At 35.7% G+C, this 27105-nt stretch overlaps 1 protein-coding gene across 1 annotated transcript in view; it reads right to left on the bottom strand.

Annotated features, from left to right (window-relative positions):
- ATRX (ATRX chromatin remodeler) overlaps window positions 1–27105 on the bottom strand; it is a 280266-nt gene that overhangs the window by 103056 nt on the left and 150105 nt on the right. The window contains exons 17-22 of the mRNA XM_052663022.1: window positions 10663–10804; window positions 9608–9717; window positions 8393–8539; window positions 8063–8240; window positions 1165–1302; window positions 9–184 (exon numbers count right to left, since the gene is read on the bottom strand). Of these exons, the coding sequence (XP_052518982.1) occupies window positions 9–184; window positions 1165–1302; window positions 8063–8240; window positions 8393–8539; window positions 9608–9717; window positions 10663–10804 (891 nt within the window). The remainder of the gene's footprint in view (window positions 1–8; window positions 185–1164; window positions 1303–8062; window positions 8241–8392; window positions 8540–9607; window positions 9718–10662; window positions 10805–27105) is intronic.

Raw genomic sequence — 27105 nt, 5'->3', positions numbered from 1 at the left:
ACTTGTACCTGAACACATCCAGCTAACATTTCATAGAGAATGTGAGCTCGTTTTTTCATTACTCTGACATCTACCATGGTAGAATCTGCACACTGACCATTTTGGATTGGATTTATAAACCGATTCCTGAATTCCTTAATGGATCCAAGCAAATTTTCTTTGATAAAGTTAACCATGCAGTGATCTAAGAAAGAAGATATTAGTGCATTAACAACAGTAACAGCTAAAAGAACTGAGAAAAATTCTCTGACATAAAGCTCATGTCAAAAATGCATGCCATGGCAGCATTAGAATCAAGATACAAAGAAAGAACACCAAACTGAGTGTAGACTAAACACTGGTTTATCAGTCTTATCTAGAACTGGACTACCTAAACCAGATGAGAAATTGAAATAAAACTCAATCCAAAATTCTAGACTGTTTAGGAAAAACAACACCTAGAACATTTTATTCTAACTCACTAGTCTTTATAATGCATATTGAGTATACAACAACTGCTCTGTAATTCTACCCATGACTTTATGATCAGCAAGGGTATCATGTGAAAACAACACAGATACTGAACCAAAATAATAAAATCAATTAATAAGCAACTAGATCAAATTTTGAATTAACTAATTTAGTTCAAGAAGTCCTAAATAGTTGCCCTATGCTATACAGGACCACAATGTGAAACAGGGCAACATTCTATAAATGGGGAAAGAAAAAAGGGGAAACTCAACAGACAAAAATAAAGATAAAATGTAGATATATAGTATAGATAAATATAAAGAAAGATAAAGTGAAACAGTAACCAATATTACAAATAATAAAACAGAAAACAGTAACTATAAAAATACTAAGAGAATGGAAATAACATAAAAATAACAAAAAACTATTAGAACAGATTACAATGGGATATTTCAATTTGTTATTTGCTGCGTAACTCATGTTCCCTCTTTAGTGTCACCACACACATATGAAAATGAGGGAAACTAACAAGTCACTTCTTTGGGTTCTCATCATTTATCCTCAGCCTCAGCAAACTGTATCCTGACATCAATTCAACACAACTTTCCTCCAATCTCCACCTTCCTAAAACTTTCATTTAACACAGCATTTCTTTCCAAGTTCCTAACAGTAACTCCTCCAAAACTGGATACATTCTTTTACACATTGACTCACACTCAATTAGGTTATTTTGAAGTGGTGTTCCTGTTAAAATAATTCTCCTCCTTGATCGTATAGAATTCATAGCTTTTGAAACAGCAGATGCTTCATTTTTTAGAATATGGCCTTCATCACAAACAACAAAGTCAGGTCCTAGAAAAACAACATTTAATACATAATAAAATTAAAAGAAAAATCCATTTAGGTAAAGTTAATCACTTTTCAGTGCTGCTCTTATGGAAAGATGCTGTGGAAACAACATCCTGATAAGAACAGTTATATTTTATCTGTTGCTGTATTTAGTTAATGTGATACTAACAGTATTAATCTTATTAAAGTGCTATTATGATGGTACTTAAGGGCCTCTGAATAAGAGTACAATATAAGTTAAAACTACCACTTGAGACGAAGAGTAACTTATATATACGAGAAAAGACAAATTACTAAAGCTACATTTAAAGAAACACTATAGAAATCACAACAGACCAAGTAGTACATCCCATTTGACTTACTTCACATAACTAGTAGTCATTGCTGGGAAAAAATTTAACTGATAAAGGACAGCTAAACTGACTGTTACATGGGTATGGAGGTAGGAAGAAAAACATGGTCCAAGCTACAGATCTCATACCAGAGAGTGGCTCTTTCAAAATACATACATATGATTTGTTCTATAAAAATAACCATATGCACTCTTGGGTAAAGTATCCTATAAACAAAAATTGCTTGCAGGTTAATATACACAGCCTTGACGTACTCCTTTTCCTATTTGGAACCAGTCTGTTGTTCCATGTCCAATTCTAACTGTTGCTCCGTGACCTGCATACAGGTTTCTCAAGAGGCAGGTCAGGTAGTCTGGTATTCCCGTCTCTTTCAGAATTTTCCACAGTTTATTCTGATAAACACAGTCAAAGGTTTTGGTATAGTCAATAAAGCAGAAATAGGTGTTTTTCTGGAACTCTCTAGCTTTTTCAATGATCCAGTGGATGTTGGCAATTTCATCTCTGGTTCCTCTGCCTTTTCTAAAACCAGCTTGAACATATGGAAGTTCACGGTTCATGTATTGCTAAAGCCTGGCTTGGAGAATTTTAAGCATTACTTTACTAGCATGTGAGATGAGTGCAATTATGTGGTACTTTGAGCATTCTTTGGCATTGCCTTTCTTTGGGATTGGAATGAAAACTGACCTTTTCCAGTCCTGTGGCCACTGCTGAGTTTTCCAAATTTGTTGACATTTTTTCACAGCGTCATCTTTCAGGATTTGAAATAGCTCAACTGGAATTCCATCACCTTCCACTACCTTTGTTCATAGTGATGCTTCCTAAGGCCCACTTGACTTCCCATTTCAGGATGTCTGGCTATAGGTGAGTCATCACACCATCCTGATTATCTCGGTCGTGAAGGAGTCATCACACCATCCTGATTATCTGGGTCGTGAAGATCTTTTTTGTACAGTTCTTTTGTGTATTCTTGCCACCTCTTCTTAATATCTTCTGCTTCTGTTATACCATTTCTATCCTTTATTGAGCCCATGTTTGCATGAAATGTTCCCTTGGTATCTCTAATTTTCTTGAAGAGATCTCTAGTCTTTCCCATTCTGTTGTTTTCCTCTATTTCTTTGTACTGATCACAGAAGAAGGCTTTCTTATCTCTCCTTGCTATTCTTTGGAACTCTGCATTCAAGTGGGTATATCTTTCCTTTTCTCCTTTGCTTTTCACTTCCTTTCTTTTCACAGCTATTTGTAAGGCCTCCTCAGATAGCCATTTTGCTTTTTTTTCCTTGGGGATGGTCTTGATTCCTATCTCCTGTACAATGTCACATACCTCCATCCATAGTTCATCAGGTACTCTGTCTATCAGATCTAGTCCCTTAAATCTATTTCTCACTTCTACTATATAGTCATAAGGGATTGATTTAGGTCATACTTCAATGGTCTAGTGGTTTTCTCCACTTTCTTCAATTTCAGTCTGAATTTGGCAGTAAGTTCATGATCCGAGCCACAGACAGCTCCCATTCTTGTTTTTGCTGACTGTATAGAGCTTCTCCATCATTGGCTAAAAAGAATATAATCAATATGATTTCTTTGTTGACCATCTGGTGCTGTCCATGTGTAGAGTCTTCTCTTGTGTTGTTGGAAGAGGGTGTGTGCTATGACCAGTGCGTTCTCTTGGCAGAACTCTATTAGCCTTTGCCCTGCTACATTCTGTACTCCAAGGTAAAATTTGCCTGTTACTCCAGGTGTTTCTTGACTTCCTACTTTTGCATTCCAGTCCCCTATAATGAAAATGACATATTTTGGAGGTGTTAGTTCTAGAAGGTCCTGTAGGTCTTCATAGAACTGTTCAATTTCAGCTTCTTCAGTGTTACTGGTTGGGGCATAGACTTGGATTACTGTGATATTGAATGGTTGCCTTGGAAACAAAACAGAGACCATTCTGTCATTTTTGAGATTGCATCCAAGTACTACATTTTGGACTCTTTTGTTGACTATGATGGCTACTCCATTTCTTCAAAAGTATTCCTGCCCATAGTAGTAGACATAATGCTCACCTGAGTTAAATTCACCCATTCCCGTACATCTTAATTCACTGATTTCTAGAATGTTGATGTTCACAATTGCCATCTCCTGTTTGACCACTTCGACTTTGCCTTGATTCATGGACCTGACATTCCAGGTTCCTATGCAATACTGCTCTTTACAGCATCGAACCCTGCTTCCATCACCAGTCCCATTCACAACTGGGAGTTGTTTTTGCTTTGGCTCCATCCCTTCATTCTTTCTGGAGTATTTCTCCACTGATCTCCAGTAGCATATTGGGCAGCTACCGACCTATGCAGTTCATCTTTCCGTGCCCTATCTTTTTGCCTTCTCATAAGGAGTACATCAAGGCTGTATATTGTCACCCTGCTTATTTAACTTACATGCAGAGTATGTCATGAGAAACACAGGACTGGAGGAAGCACAAGCTGGAATCAAGATTGCCAGGAGAAATATCAATAACCTCAGATATGCAGATGACACCACCCTTATGGCACAAAGCGAAGAGGAACTAAAGAGCCCCTTGATGAAAGTGCAAAGAGGAGAGTGAAAAAGTTGGCTTAAAGCTCAACATTCAGAAAACGAAGATCATGGCATCTGGTCCCATCACTTCATGGCAAATAGATGGGGAAACAGTGGAAACAATGGCTGACTTTATTTTTCTGGGCTCCAAAATCACTGCAGATGGTGATTGCAGCCATGACATTAAAAGACACTTACTCCTTTGAAGGAAAGTTATGACTAACCTAGACTGCATATTAATATAAAAGCAGAGACATTACTTTGCCAACAAAGGTCCATCTAGTGAAGGCTATGGTTTTTCAAGTAGTCATGTATGGATGTGAGAGTTGGACTATAAAGAAAGCTGAGCGCCAAAGAATTGATGCTTTTGAACTGTGGTGTTGGAGAAGACTCTTGAGAGTCCCTTGGACTGCAAGAAGATCCAACCAGTCCATCCTAAAGGAGATCAGTCCTGGGTGTTCATTGGAAGGACTGATGTTGAAGCTGAAACTCCAATATTTTGGCCACCTGATGCAAAGAGCTGACTCATTTGAAAAGACTCCAATGCTGGGAAAGATTGAAGGCAGGAAGAAAAGGGGATGACAGAGGATAAGATGGTTGGATGGCATCACCGACTCGATGGACATGGGTTGGGTAAACTCCGGGTGTTGGTGATGGACTGGGAGGCCTGGCATGCTGCAGTTCATGGGGTCACAAAGAGTTGGACATGACTGAGCGACTGAACTGAACTGAGCTAATATACACAAAAATTACTTAAACACTGATTTAAACAACAGCAACTGTCAAATCATCCCCTATATTTTAGGCATTACAGAAAATGCATCTTCTACATGATTTCAGAAGTAACTCCTTCAGTATGATTGATCAAAAAACACAATTGCTATTCAATGTTCAGATGGACCTACATGAAGAATAAGAGTTATTTTTAAACTAATCAACTTTTTAAAAATGAAAATAAGTATCTTGCTTTATATGTAAAAACTTATTATTTATTTTGAATCCTAAAAAGTTATCTAAATATAAAAATTATCTTTTATACAAGTGATTAAAATGATTTTTACTACCTAATATTACATGTTCATGAGGGTGTGGTGAAGTAGGTACTCATACATTCTTTGTGGAAGTCTAAGGTAGTATCAACGGGGCTTCCCTGGTGGCTCAGATGGTAAAGAATCTGCCTGCAATGCAGGAGACCTGGGTTCAATCCCTGGGTCAGGAAAATCCCCTGGAGAAGGGAATGGCTACCCACTCCACTATTCTTGCCTGGAGAATTTCATGGACAGAGAAGACTGGTGGGCTATAGTCCATGAGGTTGCAAAGAACTGGACACAACACAGCGACTAACACTTTCACTTTTCACAAGCTGTTAATCAAACACTGTGGAAGACAATTTCATAATATCTACTAAAATATAAAATATGTTGTACCCTTAACCCAAATTTCAGCTTCTGGGAATTTATCCTAAAGATATACTTCCACAAGTATCATAAGATACAAGAAATATTCTCTGAAGCATTGTTATGGTAGAAAATTGAAACAACTTAAAAGCTTGGTCAAAGGGGTTAATAAAACTATGCTATGATGGAATGTTGCAGTACTTAAAATTAATGATGTACATTTCTTTGTACTATCCTTCAAAGATATGTCAAATGTGTTGTTACTAAACAAAAGGAAGAGAGTTTCAAAATCTACATTATGATCCCATTTTATTTAAATAACTACCTCAAACAGGGTAATTTTTATCTATGTACACATATATGTAGTGAAGTAGAGGATTAACCTGGCCCCAAAAAAAGTTTAGCCTTTGCCTCCAGCTCTAGGGCGGTAACCTCTAAATTCCAGCAATGTCTAACTTGATAAAAATTTGTTTACCTAGATGGCTTGGGAAACATTAGAGATAGTCTATGCTAACAAGGTGATGGGGCTGAAGGGAGATCAGCTCTGGGCATGTAGCATCTTCTCAGCTTCTGGAGGGACTAGAAACTAAGATGACCCACATGAGTGGTCAACCATGTCTATGTGACCAAGCCCAAACTTCAGACACCAAGGCTCGGATGAATACGCCTGTTTGGCAATATTCCACGTATACTGTCACTATAACACCAGTCTAATCACAAGAAAAACAACAGACACCAGTGAACATCCTACAGGATACTTTAATAACACTGCTCAAGACAGACAAGATAACAGAAAATAAAAGAAAGACTAATAAACTGTCATAGACCAGAGAAGAATGTGGAGACATGACAAGCGCTATGTGGTACCCTGCATGGGATCCTGGAACAGAAAGTGGATGGTAATATTAAACTGGTAAAATTCAAATATGGTTTGGAGTCTAGTTACTAATATATCAATTTCTTAGTTTTGACAAATCTACCATGGCAATGTAAGATGAACAGTGGGGGATTTGGGTCCAGGATAAATAGGAGCTTTCTTTACTGTCATTTTAACTTGTCTGTAAACAAACAAACAAAAATTTCAAAATAATGTTTTTTTAATGTCACTAAATAGCTTACATAGAAAAACAAACATTACTAATTATAAGTTTTCATTTCTTTTTAATTTATTTCCTCATGATCACATTAAACATCTGAAACTTGTTTTAAACTGTTTCAAGGAAACCTTCTGAAAAATATGCTGCAATACTATTCACTAGCTTATACCTCTCTGACAACAAAACCACCACAGGACTTTTAGACAACTATTTTAGTCATGAGAAAAGGACAAACTTAACATTTATAATGGCAGTTAGTTTGGTACATGTTGATTACATCATTACAAAAAAAAGGCAAAAGAACACAGACTTTCAGTTATAAAATGAATAAGGTCTGAGGATCTAATGTATAAACAACATGGTGATAACAAGGTGACTATAGATGATAACAATGCACTCTATAACTGAAATCTGAAAATGAGTACAGCATAAATGTCATGACCAAAAAGAAAAAGAAAACTACATGAGATAATGGATGTATAACACAAAGGGGGTTACCCTTTCACAATGTATACATGTATCAAATGATTACATTGTACATTTTAACTGTTACAATTTTACTTCTCAATTAAACCTCAATAAGCTGAAAAAATAAATTAAAAATAAAATTTAAAAGGAGCAAAGCCATGGATTCTATTCAAATGATTCTATTATTCAAATTCAAATTATTCTATTCAAATCATTCCATTCAAAATAATACTATTATTTTGGCAGTGAAAAATTAGACTTTCTCAACAAACATCTAAAGCCTCAACAGTGTCTTAAAGTAATTAGATATAACAAGATAAAGTTTGAAAAGAAAAAAATATAGAATACAAATAACTAAATATTGATTGGCTCTGGGACAGTACAACTTGCTGCTTTTCCAAGTCACAAATAGGGATTAAATATTTGGATCTTGCATCATGAGGATATTGTCAACACCACTGTAAATATTAACCTTCCACAGTGATGACCATTAAAAAAAGGAAAAATGCAGCAATTTTTCTAATGACAGAAAGTTGGAAAAGAAACATAAAGAACGGTTTTCAGAGAATGGAGAGAGCTCTCATGATTGTCTAATAGTCAGTCAGAGGAATTTGCAATTGTGACATACCTGGTACATTTTTAATTGCTTATTTATTGAAAACCTCAAACATTTTCAGACTCAGCAAGTGAATTCTGAACATCTGGCAATATTAAGGATGATTTCATCTTAATGAAATTATACTAAGAAACAAACAGAAAGCAAAAACCTGAATGATAAACAATAGCCAGCTACTTAATAGTTGGTCAATTAGTATTTGTTAAATAAAACATAATAAGCACATTTTTCATTCAACTTGCTTTGTTATCTCAGTGTCTGTTAATATCTTACCTGGATCAACCAATGCTTTGTTAAATATTTCTTTAAGTTTCCTACTCTTCACATTCCTTCCTTGAGCAAGATTTCTGTACATCTCATAGCCTATGATCATAACACCACCATCTTCTTGCCACCTCTGTAGCATGTAGCTTCTTTCTTGAGGACGTTTCACAGTTGCTAATTCAGAGACCTTTGGTGGGAAAATAAAGATTTTTAAAGGTAGGAATGCATAAATACTAAATATCCCCACTGAAACATGCATCACTGACAATTAAAAATCTTATTTTTTACTATATGAATTTTATGCAGTTATTTTGATAATAGAAAATATTTTAAATATACCTCAAGCTTCTCATCATCTTTTAATCCCTCCTGCCACTTCTCAAATTCATTCATCCAATTCAAAGCAGTATTAAGAGGACAAACCACTAAAGCTGTGCTGAAATCCAATTTGTCACACAAAAGAACTGTATGAAGAAAACTTACCACCTACAAGAAAACAAATTAAGTTGCCACCTTCATTTAAATATCTTCAAAAAGTAAATAAATTGAGCAAACTTATAATAGTTGGGATTTTTTTTGCTGTTTAAACAATAAAGCAACCAGGCAAAGGTCACAATTTCCAAAGCAGGAAAAGTACAAAGAAAGAGATATAACATATAAAAGGCAGAAATTCAACTAGATGATACATAACGTCCTTCCAACTCTAAAGCTCCATGATTTTATGATCAGTAATAATAATAATATGAATATAATAAACAATAACCACAGCAAAATAGCTACTAAGTCCCTAGTCCCCAGAGAACATTCCTACGATCCTTAGAAAATACCACTTCCCATTTAGAAGAGAATTATATCATAGAGTATTTTCCCACTGCAAAGTGTTCTGACTCACTGAATCTACTGTCTTATGGCTTGGAATTACATATATATACAGATATACATATAATATATATTTTGATATATATATAATATATATATCTTTTCACTAATTCCACAACTCTGCTACCATTCCTGCAGTCTTCCTGCAACTTCCTGCATTCAGAAATGTAGTGTTTTAATAGTGAAAATACATTATGTTCTCATTACTACAGGATCACAGACTATTAAAGTCAGGAATCCCCTGGTTAGGACTGTGCTTTCATGCTGAGGACACTGGTTCAATCCCTGATAGAGGAACTAAGATCTCAGAAGCCACACAGCACAACAAAAAGAAAATTGTAAAGGAAGTTCATTTCCACCTCAGAATCTTTGCAGTTTTACTGGCTATGCCTATAATCCCACTGCTTCACTTCATTAGGGTCTCTGTTCAAACATCGCTTCCTAAAAGATGCTTTACCTCTCTATGCTTCCTTAACATTATCTGAAAGTACATATTTCTTATTTCATTTGAATAAAATCTCTCTCACCCACCAGAATATAAGCTTCTTGGGGGAGAAATCTTGTTATTCACTGCTTTATCTCCAGCCCCTACAACCGCATCTGGAACCTAACAGAACATAGTATACATTTTTTAATTCATGAATGCACAAGAACAGAATACCTTCATGTTCTTACCTGTAAAGTCTTACCAAGGCCCATGCAGTGGGCAAGAATGCATCCTGAACCTGGAGATTTCTTTGTTTTTTTTACAGACTCACAGCAGCAATCCCACATAAATTGAACACCTAAAAATGATATCTTTGTTAAGTTCAAATTTAAAGGTGCAAGTTAAAAAATCTTCCTTCGTAAATACATCATAAACATAACTAAAACTTCTAAGAAACAGAATTTTTTAAAAAGAAAGAGACAAAAATCTCTTAATGTAAATGAGATTTGTTTTACACACAACCCCCCTACCCACCGCTAAGGTTTATTAGAAAAAATGTGAACACAGGCACACAACAGGGTGACTTTCATTCCTCTCAGGTATCACAGCAGACCTTTTCTCCATTCCCTGGGATGATCCAAAGAGACAGATAAATAATCTAATAGAAACTTTATCCAAAGAGAATAGATCCCTATCAAATATACTTTCAGATTTATTGAGTCAATCCAGGGCGGGAGGGGAAACCTCAGGAGCTAAGTTATCATTTCTCCCTTTATTCAACACTAAAAACTCAACAAGAAATGGGCTTGCTACCTAAGAAGTAGGAACTACAGAATTTGCTTAATGTATTCATTCACATACACCCTCAAAATTGACTTATTGATTCTGCTCGGACAAAGCAGAGGATAGGGATAATTGGATATCTTTCCAAAACCAATAAAGGAATATTATTAACAAAAATACTTGAAAAAGCATTTCCTAAAGAAGGCTTTTAGCTAACTGTACCTTTCCCTACCACACCACTGCCCTTAGCTAACCATTGCAGATTAGGTGAAATCCACTTGCTATACATACCCATTTGTGAGTGGCACACACTTCCCGTTTCACAAAACTCATTTTCTGTGCAATGTTCAATTTTGTTCTTCCTCATTTGCTTATGCACTCCATAAGGGCAGGGATCATATCTGTTATGCTCACCAGTAAAAGTAACTCCAGGTCTTAGCAGAAACGTGAGGCACACTGGGGCCATCAAATATTGGTAAAATTTAACTAAAAACACTTTAACCATCTAATGGTTTCTTACCATCTACTTGATGTGGTTTCAATTTGATAACCATATTTCTATGAACCTGTACTAAAGGTTCTTTGGTTTCTTCATCTTCATCTAAAACCAACTTCGTTGTTATTGGACACTTAGTCGGTGAAGCATCTTCAATTTCTATCACCTACAAGAAAGGGAATTATAGATAGTTAAGCTCAAAGAAACCTTTTAAGCAATGGTGGAATATGAATCTTACTAAAAGAAGTTTTCCAAAATACAGACATGTCTACTTCCATACTAAAATCCAGTAATTTTTGTTCAGTAAGACCAGGATGGATCATTAGTTTACAAGTTTTCTAAAATAAAAAAAAAAAACTTCTACAAGACTCTGAATCACTGTGGTAATGTTGGTAATTTATTAATAGCTCATTGGTTTTCACCTTGAAGACCTTAACACATGATAGGTAGAGATGTGAGAAAAGGAGCACTCTAAATTAATCTATGACATCACCATTAAAATTCACCATTATGTGGGATTCTATTCTTCTAGAGCTTCCCTGGTGGCTCAGATGGTAAAGCCTCTGCCTGCAATGTGGGAGACCCGGGTTCGATCCCTGGCTTGGGAAGATCTCCTGGAGAAGGAAATGACAACCCACTCCAGTATTCTTGCCTGGAGAATCCCACAGACGGAGGAGCATGGTAGGCTACAGTTCATGGGATCACAAAGAGTTGGACACGACTGAGCAAGCTTCACTCGCTTCACTCGCTTCACATTCTTCTAGAAGACATGTGAAAATGTGCAAGGAAACTTATGGTTACCACAATGACTGGTCATGACTAGTATTTAATTCAGGCAGTAGTGAAGGTAAATATAAATGTTTTACAATGTGAATGAAGACAGTCCCAAACAAGAACTGTCCCACCCAAGATTCCAAAAGGCTCCCACTGAAAACCACTGTAAATATGTGTTGTGAAAGGGAAAAATTTTCAGAAACACTAGTATGAGAACCTCAGGCTCAAAAGCATAACAAGAATATATAACACCCTTTAATTGCAAAAGGAAAACAATCACCTCAAGTTTATTATTTGAAAGAAAACTTAAATACATATACATAAATACAAATACATGTGTCTGAATATATTTCTTTGCTGTCTTATCCCAATTACATCCCAATTACATAGTATACTCAAGAACTGTATAAGCTAGGTACAAATATTGCCATTTTACAAATTAAAAAAAAAATCCTAAGAGACTGAGAAGTTAAATAACTTATACAAGGTCATGCAACTTTTAAGTAACACAATACTAGGACTTATACCAAGAGGGCTAGGCTCCAGAGTCCATGAACTTAACCACTATGCATTAATAGTTTAATAAAGAAAATGTTTCTATGAACAGGTTTATGGTTCCATGAAAATCAATAAAGAGTCATGACTTTAAACTATGGACATTATGATATTTAAGAATAAAATTTTAGCTGGTACTTTTTTCCTTATTTAGAACTGTAGCTAGGAATGAATGATTACTTGATACTCACTATAGACATTTCCAAACATGAATAGAAGTATATAGAATAGCATGAGCCCTATCACCCATTATTCAGCTTCAAAAATTATCAACCTCTGGCCAGTTGTTTCACTGGCAGCCTCTCACCCATTCTCCAACTCCTCTGATCCCATAAATGATTCTGAAGCAAACCCAAGCAAATATATTATTTCATCTGTAAATGTTTTAGAATGTCTCTTTAAAAGGACATTCTCTCTTTTTAAAATCATAACTATAGTATCATTATTACATGTAAAAATTATTTAAACAAGTCACAAATTTGTAATATATTACCTTGATAAAACTAAAATTATATACAAATCCAGATGTGGCAGAGTATAAATAGCACTGGTTATTTAGATCCCAGCTCCATTTCAACAACTTACTTAAACTCTCTTAGCTTCAGTTTGTCCATGTGGAAACTAGGAAAGCTTATAAATAACTCTCATGAGGTTGTTGTGGCGATTAAATGAGGCAAAGAATACAAAGTATCAGGCACAGACTAAGTATTCAACAAATTTTTATTGTGTTCTAGCTTGGATGTATCCCAGCTTCATACTGCTGTGTCAAAGACATAAGCCAAAATGGAAAATTATCTGAATGTCTTGTACTGTTTGCAAGGTGTGGTGGGCAGAACCCTAAAATGGCCTCCAAGATTCCAATCCTCTGCTGTAAACATTCTATATAACTTCATTCCCTTGGGGGTGACTGAGATCTGTAACTATAATCATTCCCATAACTGGGCAACTAATCAGTTGATTTGACATAATCAAAAGGGAGATTCCCTTAGATGAGGTGGGCTTAAGCAAGGTAAAGCCCTTTAAAAGACTGATGTGTAAGAGATGTTCTCTTACTGGTCTCCAAGACAAGCAAACTGCCACACTATAGAGAAGTCTACAGTACTTAAGAACCTCATTGCCAGAATCACAAGGAACTTAATTCTGCCAACATGTGAGCTAGAAAAAAGCACAAAGTCTTAGATGAAAATTGCAGCTCTGGCGAACATCTTCAATTTCAACTTAGTGAGAAATTGAGCAGAAGACCCAGCAGAGTCAGGCTCAGCTAAGCCACTCTCAAATTCCTGATTTATTGAACTGTGAGATAATAACTTTGCTTTGTTTTTAGCTAAGCTGTGAGTTTTTTTAATGCACAGTAGAAAACTAATATATAAGGCTTTAACCAAGACTTCTGAACTATATGCTCATAAGTGATATGGATGACATTTTAGCTATTAAGCACTATCTTTGGGATTAGAGACGAATGAATCTTCAACCTGAATGGAGAAGATAATTTACAAAGAAATGGTCTACTTATCTGTGACTAAGTACATGTGTTTATGCACTAAAGGTACAACTTAAGGAAAGTTTACTTAACTAATAATAGACAGACAGGAATGAAATGAGAATTTAGGAGAAATAAATTAAGCTATAGTAAGGAATAAATAAGGACATGCATCCCATGTCTGAATTGAAAAAGGAAAAGAAAACATGAATACAAAATCATTTAAGCAACACACTGAAAAGGCTGAGCCCCATTTCTGCTGATGGAGATTAAGTACCTTGATACATGATGGAATATTAGGGACCAAATCTGTCTTTCTGCTGTAATCAATTAGAAAAGTAGACAAAACATATGAAACAAACATTTCTGGACTTTGGATTATAGGAACCAACAGGACACTGATACCTGAGAGAAGAAAAATCAACAAGGAGGGCCCTAATCCCTCTTGATTGCTGCCAGAAGGTACATTTCAGAATTTAAGATAACCCAAGCAGAACTCTGGAGTTGTGCTGAGTTGGGGAAACAGAGGTCAAGCTCAGAGAGCTGGAAAAAATACAGAGAAACTACAGAGAGAAAAGAGCTATACAAAAAGACCTCCAGAAATCAAAATGGGAGTCACTTCAGTCTTAGCTGAGTATTACAATGCACATGAAGAATGAAAATTCCACAAAGCCAGACAAATTGTGACCAAGAAGTCATGAGGTAAATAGTCCCCAGTGATCATATAGGTCTGGAAGGCATTCAGTTTTAAACAAGGTAGAGTATGATCTTCATACTAACTCAGGGCATTCTGTAGAAACCAGACAAAGGCCACACATTTTGCAGTGGGGCAAAACCATCCATAAACTACAGGGATACACCTTAAGAGTTTTGTTTTTTTTTTAATATCAAAATAATTAAACTAGGGACTTCCCTACTGCTACAGAGGTTAAGAATGCACCTGCCAATGCAGGGGACATGGGTTCCATCCCTGATCTGGAAGGATCCTACATGTTATGTATAGAGCAACTAAACCTGTGCACCACAACTACTGAGCCCATGCTCTAGAGCCCTTGTGCTGCAACTACTGAGCCTACATGCTGCAACAACTGAAGGCTGTGAGCCTAGAACTCATGCTCTACAACAAGAGAAGCCACGGCAATAAGAAGCCCACACACCACAACTAGAGAGTAGCCCCTGCTCGCTACAACTAGAGAAAGCCCACACAGAGCAGTGAAGGCCCAGCACAGCCAAAAATTAAAAAGAATAATTAAACTGAACTAATAAGTACCTTAAATATCTATACAGAACAATGCCAGCACTCTCCAATAGAATACAACATACACTCAACAATACCCAATTTACAATGTCTAGTTTTTAATAGGAGAAGGCAATGGCAACCCACTCTAGTGCTGTTGCCTGGAAAATCCCATGGACAAAGGAGCCTGGTGGGCTGCAGTCCATGGGGTTACAAAGGTCAGACACAACTGAGATACTTCACTTTCACTTTTCAATTTCATGCATTGGAGAAGGAAATGGCAACCCACTCCAGTGTTCTTGCCTGGAGAATCCCAGGGACAGCAGAGCCTGGTGGGCTGCCATCTGTGGGGTCGCATAGAGTCGGACACAACTGAAGCGACTTAGCAGCAGCAGCAGTTTTTAATAAAACATTATTAGATACATCAAGAAAAAAAATATGAACAATAATCAAGAGAAAAGTCACTTAACAAAAATGGTAAGAAGTGACAGAGATGTTCAAATTGGCAGACAAACACAATAAAGCAGATGTAAAATGTGTTCCAATACTGAAAGGAAGATGTGAACACAGTGGGAAAAGAAATACAAGCTATAAGAAAGAACCAAATGTAATTTCTATATAATAAAAATGTAAAAAATAAATATTTAATATGAAAAACTCACTGAATGAGATTTAGCATCATAATAGAAAAGAAGAAAAGATCTTGCTTGAAGACAAAGCAAGAGAAACTACCTACAATGAAACAGGGGGGAGGGGGCAGGGGGAGGAATTGAAGAAACTAGTGGGAAAATGCCCAGCAATCTAATACATATGTAATTAGAGTCTCATATAGGAAAAGAACAGAAAACCTTGTCTGAAGAAATAATGGTCAAAACTTTCAAAAATTTTGATAGAAACTATAAGTCCACAGAACCAGCAACTTAAAGGAGCACCAGGCAGGATAAAAACTAAGAAAATCACAACCATCAATTCCTGAAAGTCGGTGATAAATAAATAATTTTTCACAAACCATTAAAACATCTAATCATTTAAAAAAAGAAAAAAAGACACATTACATACACATGGGTGGGTGAGGGGCAAAAATAAAGACAAGAAACAACATGTCATGAAGAAGCAACATCTTTACACAGATGAAAGAAAAAGCTAATAACTTATAATTCTATAATCATGGTTTATAACATTCAAAAACTAAGGGAAAAGTAAGATATAAGCAAAATGACAAGAAACAAGCTCTAAGCTCCTGTTTTCGCACAGAAATATAAAAACAAATGAAAAAGGAAAATACTTTAAAAATCAGAAACTGTTTGAACCAACTTTGTCAGAGTTCTGGAAAACAGTCAAAGGTTCATAGCTACCAAATAAATGACCAATCAAGAAAAGGCCATTTTCAAAATGGTAATAAAGTTTTATAGTATTTTTACTTGCTCTTACCCCACTACTTCTTAGTGAAGTGATAGTCTTATTCTTGAAGCAGCAGTAGCCTTGTGGACAGTTTCTTCCCTCAAACCAGAGGGAGTACAGTATTAATTATTTGCTGGTTATTGTGTACAGCTATTCTAATCTGCCAGAGGGTAACTGAAGGAATGACATAAAATTCTTACTACTATTTCACCTAGCTTAAATTCTAATGGGAGAAACAGAAGGAAATGCTCAAAAAGAAAAAAAAAAAAATAGTTACAAGGCAATTGTAAACCCACAGATGCCAGGGCCAAGACATGATACATGGAGAAATACAACTGACCATCTAAGGCCCAGAAAAGAAGCTAGGATAAGACTCTTGGAATTTAAGGCATCTGAAACTAACAAAACATACAGAATAATTTAAAAAGCCATGTTTCCCCAGAAAAAAAAAAACAAACAAACAAAAAAACAAAAACAAAAAAAACTGAGCAAACCTCAAGTTTTAACCTCAGAGAGATCCTTAGCTTAACTGCAAGTCTAGTTAAGTACTAGGGATGTATCCCAGTACAGAGCTAATCTAAAAAGACTGGGAAGAAATCAGCATTCAAGGAAATCTCTCTCAAAATATTAACAGAACACTAGTGAAAGGAAAAGAGCATTCCGTAATGATGTACAACAATAAACAAACTTTGTAAAATTAAATGAGAAGAGTCTCATAACAATCAGACAGTAACAGCTAAAGAAAAAAATACAAAAAAATCCTTGGGAAGGGAGAGAACTTAACTTCCAGAGTTACCACATTATAATAGCTAAACCCCCAATGGTGATTAAAAAAAAAAAAAAACAACGCACAAACCAAACAATGAAACAGGAAAACATGGGCAATTCAAAAGAAGAAATTAAAATAACAGAAAACATCCCAAATAGGTACTCAACAATGGACTCATTACACAAAGCAAAACTGGGCAAAATCTAAAAAAAAATCAAGAAAAGATACAAAATGGGGAATACCAACAAAGAAGTAGAAATTACAAACAAGAACCAAACAGAAAATCTGGAACTGAAAAAGAAAAAAGCAGGAAAAAGAGCAGGAAGAAGAATCATTAAACATGAAGGTGTCAACTGAAATTATCAAGTCTAAGTAGCAGAAAGAAAATAGAATTAAGAAAAGTGATAGACCAATGGACTTGTGGGATATCATCAAGCAGACCAATACACATGAGAGTCAAAGGAGAAGTAAAATACAGGCAAAAGGTTATTTGAGGAAATAATGGCCAAAACTCCCAAATTTGAGTAAAGACCAGGATCTACAAATCCAAGAAGCACAACAAACTTGAACTGAGATAAACTAAGAGACTCAGGCTAACCACATTATAGTTACACCTTCACAGTACAAACAGAAAGAATCTTGAAAGTATCAAGAGAGAAGTGATCACAACAGGGATCATCAATAACATTATCAGTTTATTTCTCATCAGAAACTTGAAGATCAAAAGGCAGTGCAATGATATACTTTAAACTAATGAAAGAAAATAACTGTCACCTGAGAATTTTATATTAAACCAAAGTATCATTCAAAATAGAGGCAGAAACTAATACATTCTTAAACCAAGACAGTTCATTAAAAATAGACCTATGCAACAAGAAATGCTAAAGTGAAGCCTTCGGGCTGAAATGAAAGAATACTGAAAAATGGATAAAGAACTATCCATATGTATGGAAAACACACACGGCCAAACACAAAACCCAGTATTATTGACATGTTGGTTTGTAACTCCAAGTTTACTTTCTATAGAATTTAAAAGACAAACCATAAAAAGTAACTATATGTTATTGGGGCATAAAATATATAAAAGCAAAATGTGTAACACGAATTATATGCAAGGGGAAATGGGGCTGTATAATACATTTACAATATTTTTCTACATGATTAAAGTTAAATTCATTAAATTCAAACTATAACATTATGACTTTAGGAAGTTACATCTCATCCCATGTTAACTACAAAGAAAACATCTATAGATTACCAAGAAGATATAACAATCATAAAGATAAATATACCAAAATCAGAGTCCCAAATTATATGAAGCAAACACTGACAGAATTGAAAGGAGAAATAATAGACTGTTCTACAAAAATAGTTTGGAGACATAATACCCTACTTTCAGTAAAAAACAGAATAAGCCAACTGAAGATGGAAACACAGAACTTGAACGACAATGTCAACCAGTAAGTCCTATCAAAGAGAACACTCCATTCAACAACAGCAGAGTACAAATTTTCTCAACTTAATGTAACACTTCTTAAGGACAGACATAATAGGGCACAAAACAAGCCTTAATAAATTTTAAAACATCAAAAACATAAAATTAACAATACTTCAAATAAAAGAAAATTAAAATTAAATGAAAAAGTTTACTAACTTATTAAAAAAATTAAAAAAATTAAATAAAAACTTGAAAATCTCCAATCGCAATGGAATGAAACTAGAAATCAGTAACAGAAGGACAGTGGGAAAAATGCAAATATGCATAATTTAAACATGACACTCTTAAATAACAAAAAGGTCAAATAAGAAATCACAAGAGACATTAGAAAACACCTTCAAATTAAAATAAAAATAGAATACTAAAGGTTGTGGAATTCAGGGATTAGAAAAGTAAAATTATCGCTGTTTTGAGATATTATACTATAAATAGAAAGCCCTAAAGATGCTATCAGAAAATTACTAAAGCTAACCAGTGAATTTAGTAAGTTGCAGGATACAAAATAAATACATAGAAATCTCTTTCATTCCTATACACTAACAATGAAAACTCAAAAAGAAATTAAGGAAACAATCCCAGTCACCACTGAAACAGAAAGATAAAATACCTAGGAATGAATGTACTTAAGGAAAAAAAGGGCAGTGTTGTTGTTGTTGTTGTTGTTATTGTTCAACAGGGGTAAGCTGGGTCCTAATTGTTGCAACGCCATGGACTGCAGCATGCCAGGCTGCTCTGCCATCACTATCTCCCGGAGTTAACCCAAATTAATGTCCACTGAGTTGGTGACAATATCTAAACATCTCATACTCTGCTGCCCCCTGCTCCTTTTGCTTTCAATCTTTCTGATCATCAGGGTCTTATCCAATAAATCAGCTCTTTGCACCAGGTGGCCAAAGTACTGGATCTTCAGATTTAGCATCAATCCTTCCAATGAATATTCAGGGTTGATTTCCTTTTGGATTGACTGGGTTGATCTTCCTGCTATACAAGGAATTTCAAGAATCTTTTCCAACACCACAATGTGAAAGCATCAATTCTTCAGCATGCAGCCTTATTTATGGTCCAGCCCTCACATCTGTAAGTGACTACTGGAAAATAATAGCTTTTATTTATGGACCTTTATTGTCAAAGTGATATCTCTGATTTTTAATACTCTGTCTAGATTTGTCACAGCATTCCTTCCAAGGAGCAAGCATCTTTTAATTTCATGGCTACAATCACTGGCGGCAGTGATTTTGAAGCCCCCCAAAATAAAATCTGTCACTACTTTCACCTTTTCCCCTTCTATTTGCCATGAAGTGAGGGGACTGCATGCTATAATCTTAGTTTTTTGAATGTTGAGTTTTAAGCCAGCTTTTTCATGCTCCTGTTTCACCCTCATCAAGAGGCTCTTTAGGTCCTCTTCACTTTCTGTCATTACAGCGGTATCATCTGCATATCTGAGGTTGCTGATGTTCCACCTGGCAATCTTGATTCTAGCTTCTGATTCATCCAGCCCAGGATTTCACGTGAGGTAACTCTGTAGAGAAGGTAAATAAGCAGAGTGACAATATACATCCTACTCATACTCCTTTCCCAATTTTGAACCTGTTTGTTGTTCCACATCCGGTTCTAACTTGGTTTCTTACCTGCATACAAGTTTCTCAGGAGATAAGTAAGGTGGTCTGGTATTCCCATCTCTTTAAGAATTTTCCAGACTTTGTTGTGATCCACATAGTCAAAGGCTTCAGTGTAGTCAATGAAGCAGAAGTAGATGTTTTTCTGGAATTCCCTTGCTTTCCCCATAATCAAACAAATGCTGGCAATTTGATCTCTGCTTCCTCTGCCTCTTCTAAATCCAGCTTGTACATATGGAAGTTCTTGATTCACATGCTGTTGAAGCCTAGCTTGAAGGATTCTGAGCATAAACTTACTAGCATGTGAAATGACAGCAATTGAACAGTAGTTTGAACATTCTATGGCATTGCCATTCTTTGGGACTGGAAAGAAAGTTGACCTTTTCCTGTCCTGTGGCCACTGCTGAGTCTTCCAAATTTGCCAGCATATTGAGTACAGCACTTTAACAGCATAATCTTTTATGATTTGAAATAACTCAGCTGGAAATTCATCACCTCCAATAGCTTTGCTCATAGTAATTCTTCCTAAGGCCCATCTGACTTTGCACTTCAGGATGTCTAGCACTAGGTGAGCGACCACACCTCTGTGGTTATCCAGGTCATTAATACCATTTTTGTATACATCTCTGTACTCCAGCCACCTCTACTTAATCTCTTCAGCTTCTGTCAGGTCACCATTTCTGTCCTTTATCATACCCATCCTTCCATGAAATGTTCCATTGATATTTCCAATTTTCTGGAAGAGACCTGTAGTCTTTTCCATTCTATTCTTTTCCTCTATTTCTTTGTATTGTTCATTTAAGATCTTATCTCTCCTTGCTAGTCTCTGGAACTCTGCATTCAGTTGGGTATATCTTCTCCTTTCTTCCTTGCCTTTCACTTCTCTTCTTTCCTCAGCAATTTCTAAAGCCTCCTTAGAGAAATGCTTTGCCTTCTTGGCACTGCCTACTATACAAAGTTATGAACCTAAAACCAAAATGGATCTTCAGGCACTTGTCTACCAAATCTAATCTCTTAAATCTATAAATCACCTCCACTGTATAATCAAAAGGGATTTGATTTAAGTCATACTTCAATGGCCTAGTGGTTTTCCCTACTTTCTTCAATTTAAGCCTGAATTTTGCTATAAGGAGCTCATGATCTGAGCCACAGTCAGCTCCAGGTCTTGTTCTTGATGACTGTATAGAGCTTCAAGGAGAGAAAAGAGGCATATACAGAAAACTATAAGACATTTTTGAAAGAAATCAAGGACTACACAAATAGATGGAGAGATATACCATGTTGCTGAATTGGAAGAATAAACATTGTGAAAATGAATATATTACCCAAAGCAACTTCCAGAGTCAACGCAATCCCTATCGAATTGCCAATGGTATTTTTCACAGAACTAGGACAAAAAATTTCAGAATTTGTGTGGATACACAAAAGGACCCGAACAGAAAAAGCAATCTTGAGAAAGAAGAATACAGCTGAAGGAATCAACCTTCCTAACTTCAGACTATACTACAAAGCTGGTCGTCAACACAGTATGCTAATGCCACAAAAACAGAAATATAGACCAGTGAAACATGACAGAAAGTCCAAAGATAAACCCATATACCTATGGGCACCTTACCTTTGACAAAGAAGGAAAGACTATACAATGGAGAAAAGACAGGAAAACTGGACAGCTACATGCAGAAGAATCAAATTAGAACACTTTCGAATATCATACACAAAGATAAACTCAAAATGGGTTAAAAACCTAAATGTAAGACGACAAACTATAAAACTCTTAGAGGAAAACATAGAATACTTTCTGACATAAATGAAATAAAGTCTTTCTATGACCCACTTCCTAGAGTAATGGAAATAAAAACAAAAATAAACAAATGGAACCTAATTAAACTTAAAGCTTTTGAACAGCAAAAGAAACCATAAACAAGATGAAAAGACAATCCTCAGAATGGGAGAAAATAATTACAAATGAAGCAACTGACAATAGATTAATCTCCAAAATATACAAGCAGGTCATGAAGTTCAACATCAGAAAACAAACAACCCAACCAAAAAATGGGCATAGGACTTAAATAGACATTTCTCCAAAGAAGACATAATAATGCCAATTTTTCTCAAACTCTTCTAGAAAACTAAAGAGGAGGGAATATTTTCTAATTCAATCAATGAGAGCAGCATTACCCTAATTTAAAATTTAAAAGATAAACTATAAGAAAACTATAGATTCTCTGTGAATACAGACTCAAAATTATTCCACAAAGTACAAGCAAACAAAATTCAACAGTATATATTACACAGGATTATACAAAATGGCAAAGAAAGAAACTGTTATGACACAGGATTTGGCAACAATGCCTTAAATAAAACATAAAAAAGCACACGCAATGAAAAAAAAATAGATCAACTGGACTTCATCAAAATTTCAAACTTTTATGCAAGGGATACTTATCAGCAGAAATAAAGATAATCCATGAGATGGAGGAATATAGTTGCGAATCACATATCTGATAACAGATTGATATCCAGATACATATAGAATGCCTACAATACAACAATAACAAAAACAACACAATTTTTAAATGTGCAAAGGATTTGAATAGACATTTCTCCAAAGATATACAACTAGTCAATACACACATGAAAAGATGCTCAACATCACTAGTCATTCACTTCAGTTCAGTTCAGTCACTCAGTCACGTCCAACTCTTTGTGACCTCATGAATCGCAGCACGCTAGGCCTCCATGTCCATCACCAACTCCCAGAGTTCACTCAGACTCTCGTCCATCAAGTCAGTGATGTCATCCAGCCATCTCATCCTCGGTCGTCCCCTTCTGCTCCTGCCCCCAATCCCTCCCAGCATCAGAGTCTTTTCCCATGAGTCAACTCTTCGCATGAGGTGGCCAAAGTACTGGAGTTTCAGCTTCAGCATCATTCCCTCCAAAGAAATCCCAGGGCTGATCTCCTTCAGAATGGACTGGTTGGATGTCCTCGCAGTCCAAGGGACTCTCAAGAGTCTTCTCCAACACCACAGTTCAAATGCATCACTTCTTCGGTGCTCAGCTTTCTTCACAGTCCAACTCTCACATCCATACATGACTACTGAAAAAACCATAGCCTTGACTAGACAGACCTTAGTCGGCAAAGTAATGTCTCTCCTTTTGAATATGCTATCTAGGTTGGTCATAACTTTCCTTCCAAGGAGTAAGCATCTTTTAATTTCATGGCTGCAATCACCATCTGCAGTGATTTTGGAGCCCACAAAAGTAAAGTCTGACACTGTTTCCACTGTTTCTCCATCTATTTCCCATGGAGTGATAGGACCAGATGCCATGATCTTCGTTTTCTGAATGTTGAGCTTTAAGCCAACTTTTTCACTCTCCACTTTCACTTTCATCAAGAGGCTTTTTAGTTCCTCTTCACTTTCTGCCATAAGAGTGGTGTCATCTGCATATCTGAGGTTATTGATATTTCTCCCGACAATCTTGATTCCAGCTTGTGTTTCTTCCAGTCCAGCGTTTCTCGTGATGTACTCTGCATATAAATTAAATTAGCAGGGTGACAGTATACAGCCTTGACGTACTCCTTTTCCTATCTGGAACCAGTCTGTTGTTCCATGTCCAGTTCTAACTGTTGCTTCCTGACCTGCATATCAGTTTCTCAACAGGCAGGTCAGGTGGTCTGGTATTCCCATCTCTTTGAAAATTTTCCACAGTTTATTGTGATCCACACAGTCAAAGGCTTTGGCATAGTCAATAAAGCAGAAATAGATGTTTTGCTGGAACTCTCTTGCTTTTTCCATGATCCAGCAGATGTTGGAAATTTGATCTCTGGTTCCTCTGTCTTTTCTAAAACCAGCTTGAACATCAGGAAGTTCACAGTTCACGTATTGCTGAAGCCTGGCTTGAAGAATTTTGAGCATTACTTCACTAGCGTGTGAGATGAGTGCAATTGTGTGGTAGTTTGAGCATTCTTTGGCATTGCCTTTCTTTGGGATTGGAATGAAAACTGACCTTTTCCATTAAGGAGACGCAAATCAAAACCTTAATTATCCAAATTCTTACATCTCGTCTTATCTAGAAAAGCACTAAACTCCTTCATAGTGACATCATCTCCTCGTGATAAGCAGAAAAACTTTTTGTAAGATAAGTTCTTGATTTCACAAAGTTTCCCTTCACCACCTTCCCCCACCACCTCTTAGAGCAGTGTCTCAGAGCTATCTGAGGTGCTGTCTCCCTCAGTGCAGTCCTAATTTTGCCCCAAATAAAATTTAACTTCTTAAAAAACAAAACCATAATGAAATACCACTTCACGTCCATAACGTTGGCTATTACAAATGGGGTGGGGTGGGGGGGCAGGAAAAGGTAAGAAAGAAGAGAAAGGAAAAGAAAAAAAAAGAAATGTTGTAAATATGTAGAGAAATTGGAACCTGTATGCATTGCTGGTGGAAATGTAAAATGGTGCAGCTGTTGAGGAAACGATGTGATGACTCCTCAATGTTCCATCACTCCACTTTTGAACATATATATCTAGAAGCATGGAAAGCAGGAACTTGAAGAGATATTATATATCCATGTTCCTAGCACTATTATTCCCAATAGCCAGAAAGTGTAAGAAACCTAAAATATCCATCAACAGATGAATGAATACCCAGATGTAGAGTGGAATTGTGCACACAGCAGGGGAAGGAGAAGGTAGGACAAATTAAGAAAGTAGCACTGCCATATATGCATCATCATGTATAAAACAGAGGGCTAGTGGGAAGTGGCTATATAACACAGGGAACCCAGTGATTCTGTGAGCCCAGATGGAAAGGGTGTGGAGAAAAGGGAACCCTCTTGTGCTCTTGGTGGGAATGTAAATTGATACAGCCACTATATAAGACAGTATTGAGATTCCTTATTAAAACTATAAATAAAACCACCATATGACCAGCAATCTCACGTAGGCATAAACCAGAGGAAACCAAAACTGAAAAAGATACATGTATCCCAATAGCTAGAACAGCACTGCTTATAATAGCTAGAACATGGAAGCAACCCAGATGTCAACAGATGAATGGATAAAGAAGCTGTGGTTCAAATATACAATAGAATACTACTCAGCCATAAAAAGGAATGCATTTGAGTCAGTTCTAATAAGGTAGATGAATGCAGAGCCTATTATATGGAGTGAAGTAAGTCAGAAAGACAAAAACAAATACTGTATACTAATGTATATATATGGAATCTAGAAAGATGGTACTGATGAAATTACCTGCAGGGCAGCAATGGAGACATAGAAACAGAGAAAGACTTATGGATCACCAAGGGGGGCGGGGAGAATAGGGTGGGATGTACGGAGAGAGAAACATGGAAAATTATATTACCATATATAAAATAGAAAGCCAATTGGAATTTGTTATATGACAATGAAAACTCAAACTGGGGAGGGGTGGAATGTGGAGGGAGATGGGAAAGAAGTTCAAAAGAGAGAGGACATACGTATACCTATGGGTGATTTATGTTAATGACTTGCAGAAACCAACACAATCCTGTAATTATCTTCCAACTTAAAAATAAACAAATTTTAAATTAAAATACACAATTTTTTAAAAAAACAGATGAATGAATAAACAAAATGTGGTATATGCATACAATGCAATGTTCATCCTTAAAAACAAATGAAATTCTGATAGTTGGTACAACATGAAGGAATCTTGAAAACATATTGAATAAATCTACTTCTAAGAGGTAAATAAATAGGCAAATTCATAAGAGACAGAAAGTAGAAGAGAGGTTATAAGAGACTAGTGGGAAAAGGGGATGGGGTCTAGTTTTAAATGGGTACAGAGTTTCTGTTCGGAATGATGAAAAAGGCAATGAAAAGGATGGTGATGATGATTACACAACATGTATTTCACTGACCTGTGTACTTAAAAATAGTTAAAATAATAAGAAAATTTTTTAAAAGAACCCAAAGAAGCACAAACAAAATAAGTCATTCCAATATGTAACAGGATACTCCAGTTTAGTGAAAACCTTGAAACAACCTAACTGTACCTCAAAAGAATATTTGGGGAAGGCAAAGATGACAGTGATAAGTCCATTCAACAGATAAGTTTTGCCACAGTTAAGGGCAGACACAAGCTACTGAGGAAAGAACACTCTCCAAATATTAAGTAAAAAGAAAAAAAGGCAAGGTGAAGAAAACCATGAAAATATATACATTCCCCAATTCCATGGTATGTCAAAACCAAAATGTAAACTTAAGATTGGTATATTTCACTCTAAGTAAATTTTTCATAAAAAGAAAAATTTTTAATAAATATCAATTCTAATTAATGATATGCAACCTAAAGCATTTAGGTTAAGTGAAATAATGTTTGCAACTGACTTTCAAATGCATAAAAATATAATGAAGGATAGAGAGCTTAGTAAATAAATAGAAATGTTATAAACCAAGTAAAGTGAAATATCAACAGAAGAATGTAGGACATGAGTTTATGGGAAATTACTGTGAAATTCTGTAAAGCTAGAAGTATGTTGGAACTTTTCATAGCAAAATGCTTGAAAAGTAAGATGGTATGACTACACCATACTCAAACAGAGTAGATTTCAGATGAAAAATTAGCAGTGTTAAAAAGGGACTTTACATACTGATAATGGATCAGTTCATGAGAAAGACATAATAATCCCACAAGTAGATGTACCTAGCAGAGCTTCAACAAACTATGAGAAAAAACAGAGAAGTGCAATGAGAAAATGACAAACTGACAATTAAACTTGCAGACCTCAACTTTGCTCTATGAGACAAAATATCATTAAGGATATAAAGGATGTGAATGTAATAAATCAACATAACCTAACTGAAATTTATAGAATATTCCACACCACAAAAGTAAAATATTTGCATGGACCATCAATTTCTTGGTCATAAGAAAAACAGAAAGAGTAAAAAGCAAAACACAAAACATCAAAATTCATACAGTTCAACATTTAAAATAGTATGCACATTTGGGAATTTTATATTATTTATAGATTAAAAAAGAATCAACATCCAAAAGCCACCTTAAATAGCTATTTTAAAAAAGCAAATTATACCCAGAGAAAAAGTGACAACACAAAATCAGAGTAAAAACCAATGAAATAGCAAAAGGTAAA

This window comes from Budorcas taxicolor, chromosome X (assembly GCF_023091745.1).
Source record: "Budorcas taxicolor isolate Tak-1 chromosome X, Takin1.1, whole genome shotgun sequence".
NCBI classification, from domain to species: domain Eukaryota; kingdom Metazoa; phylum Chordata; class Mammalia; order Artiodactyla; family Bovidae; genus Budorcas; species Budorcas taxicolor.
Note: the sequence above shows the minus strand (reverse complement) of the source record. Positions and strands in the feature narration are given on the sequence as shown.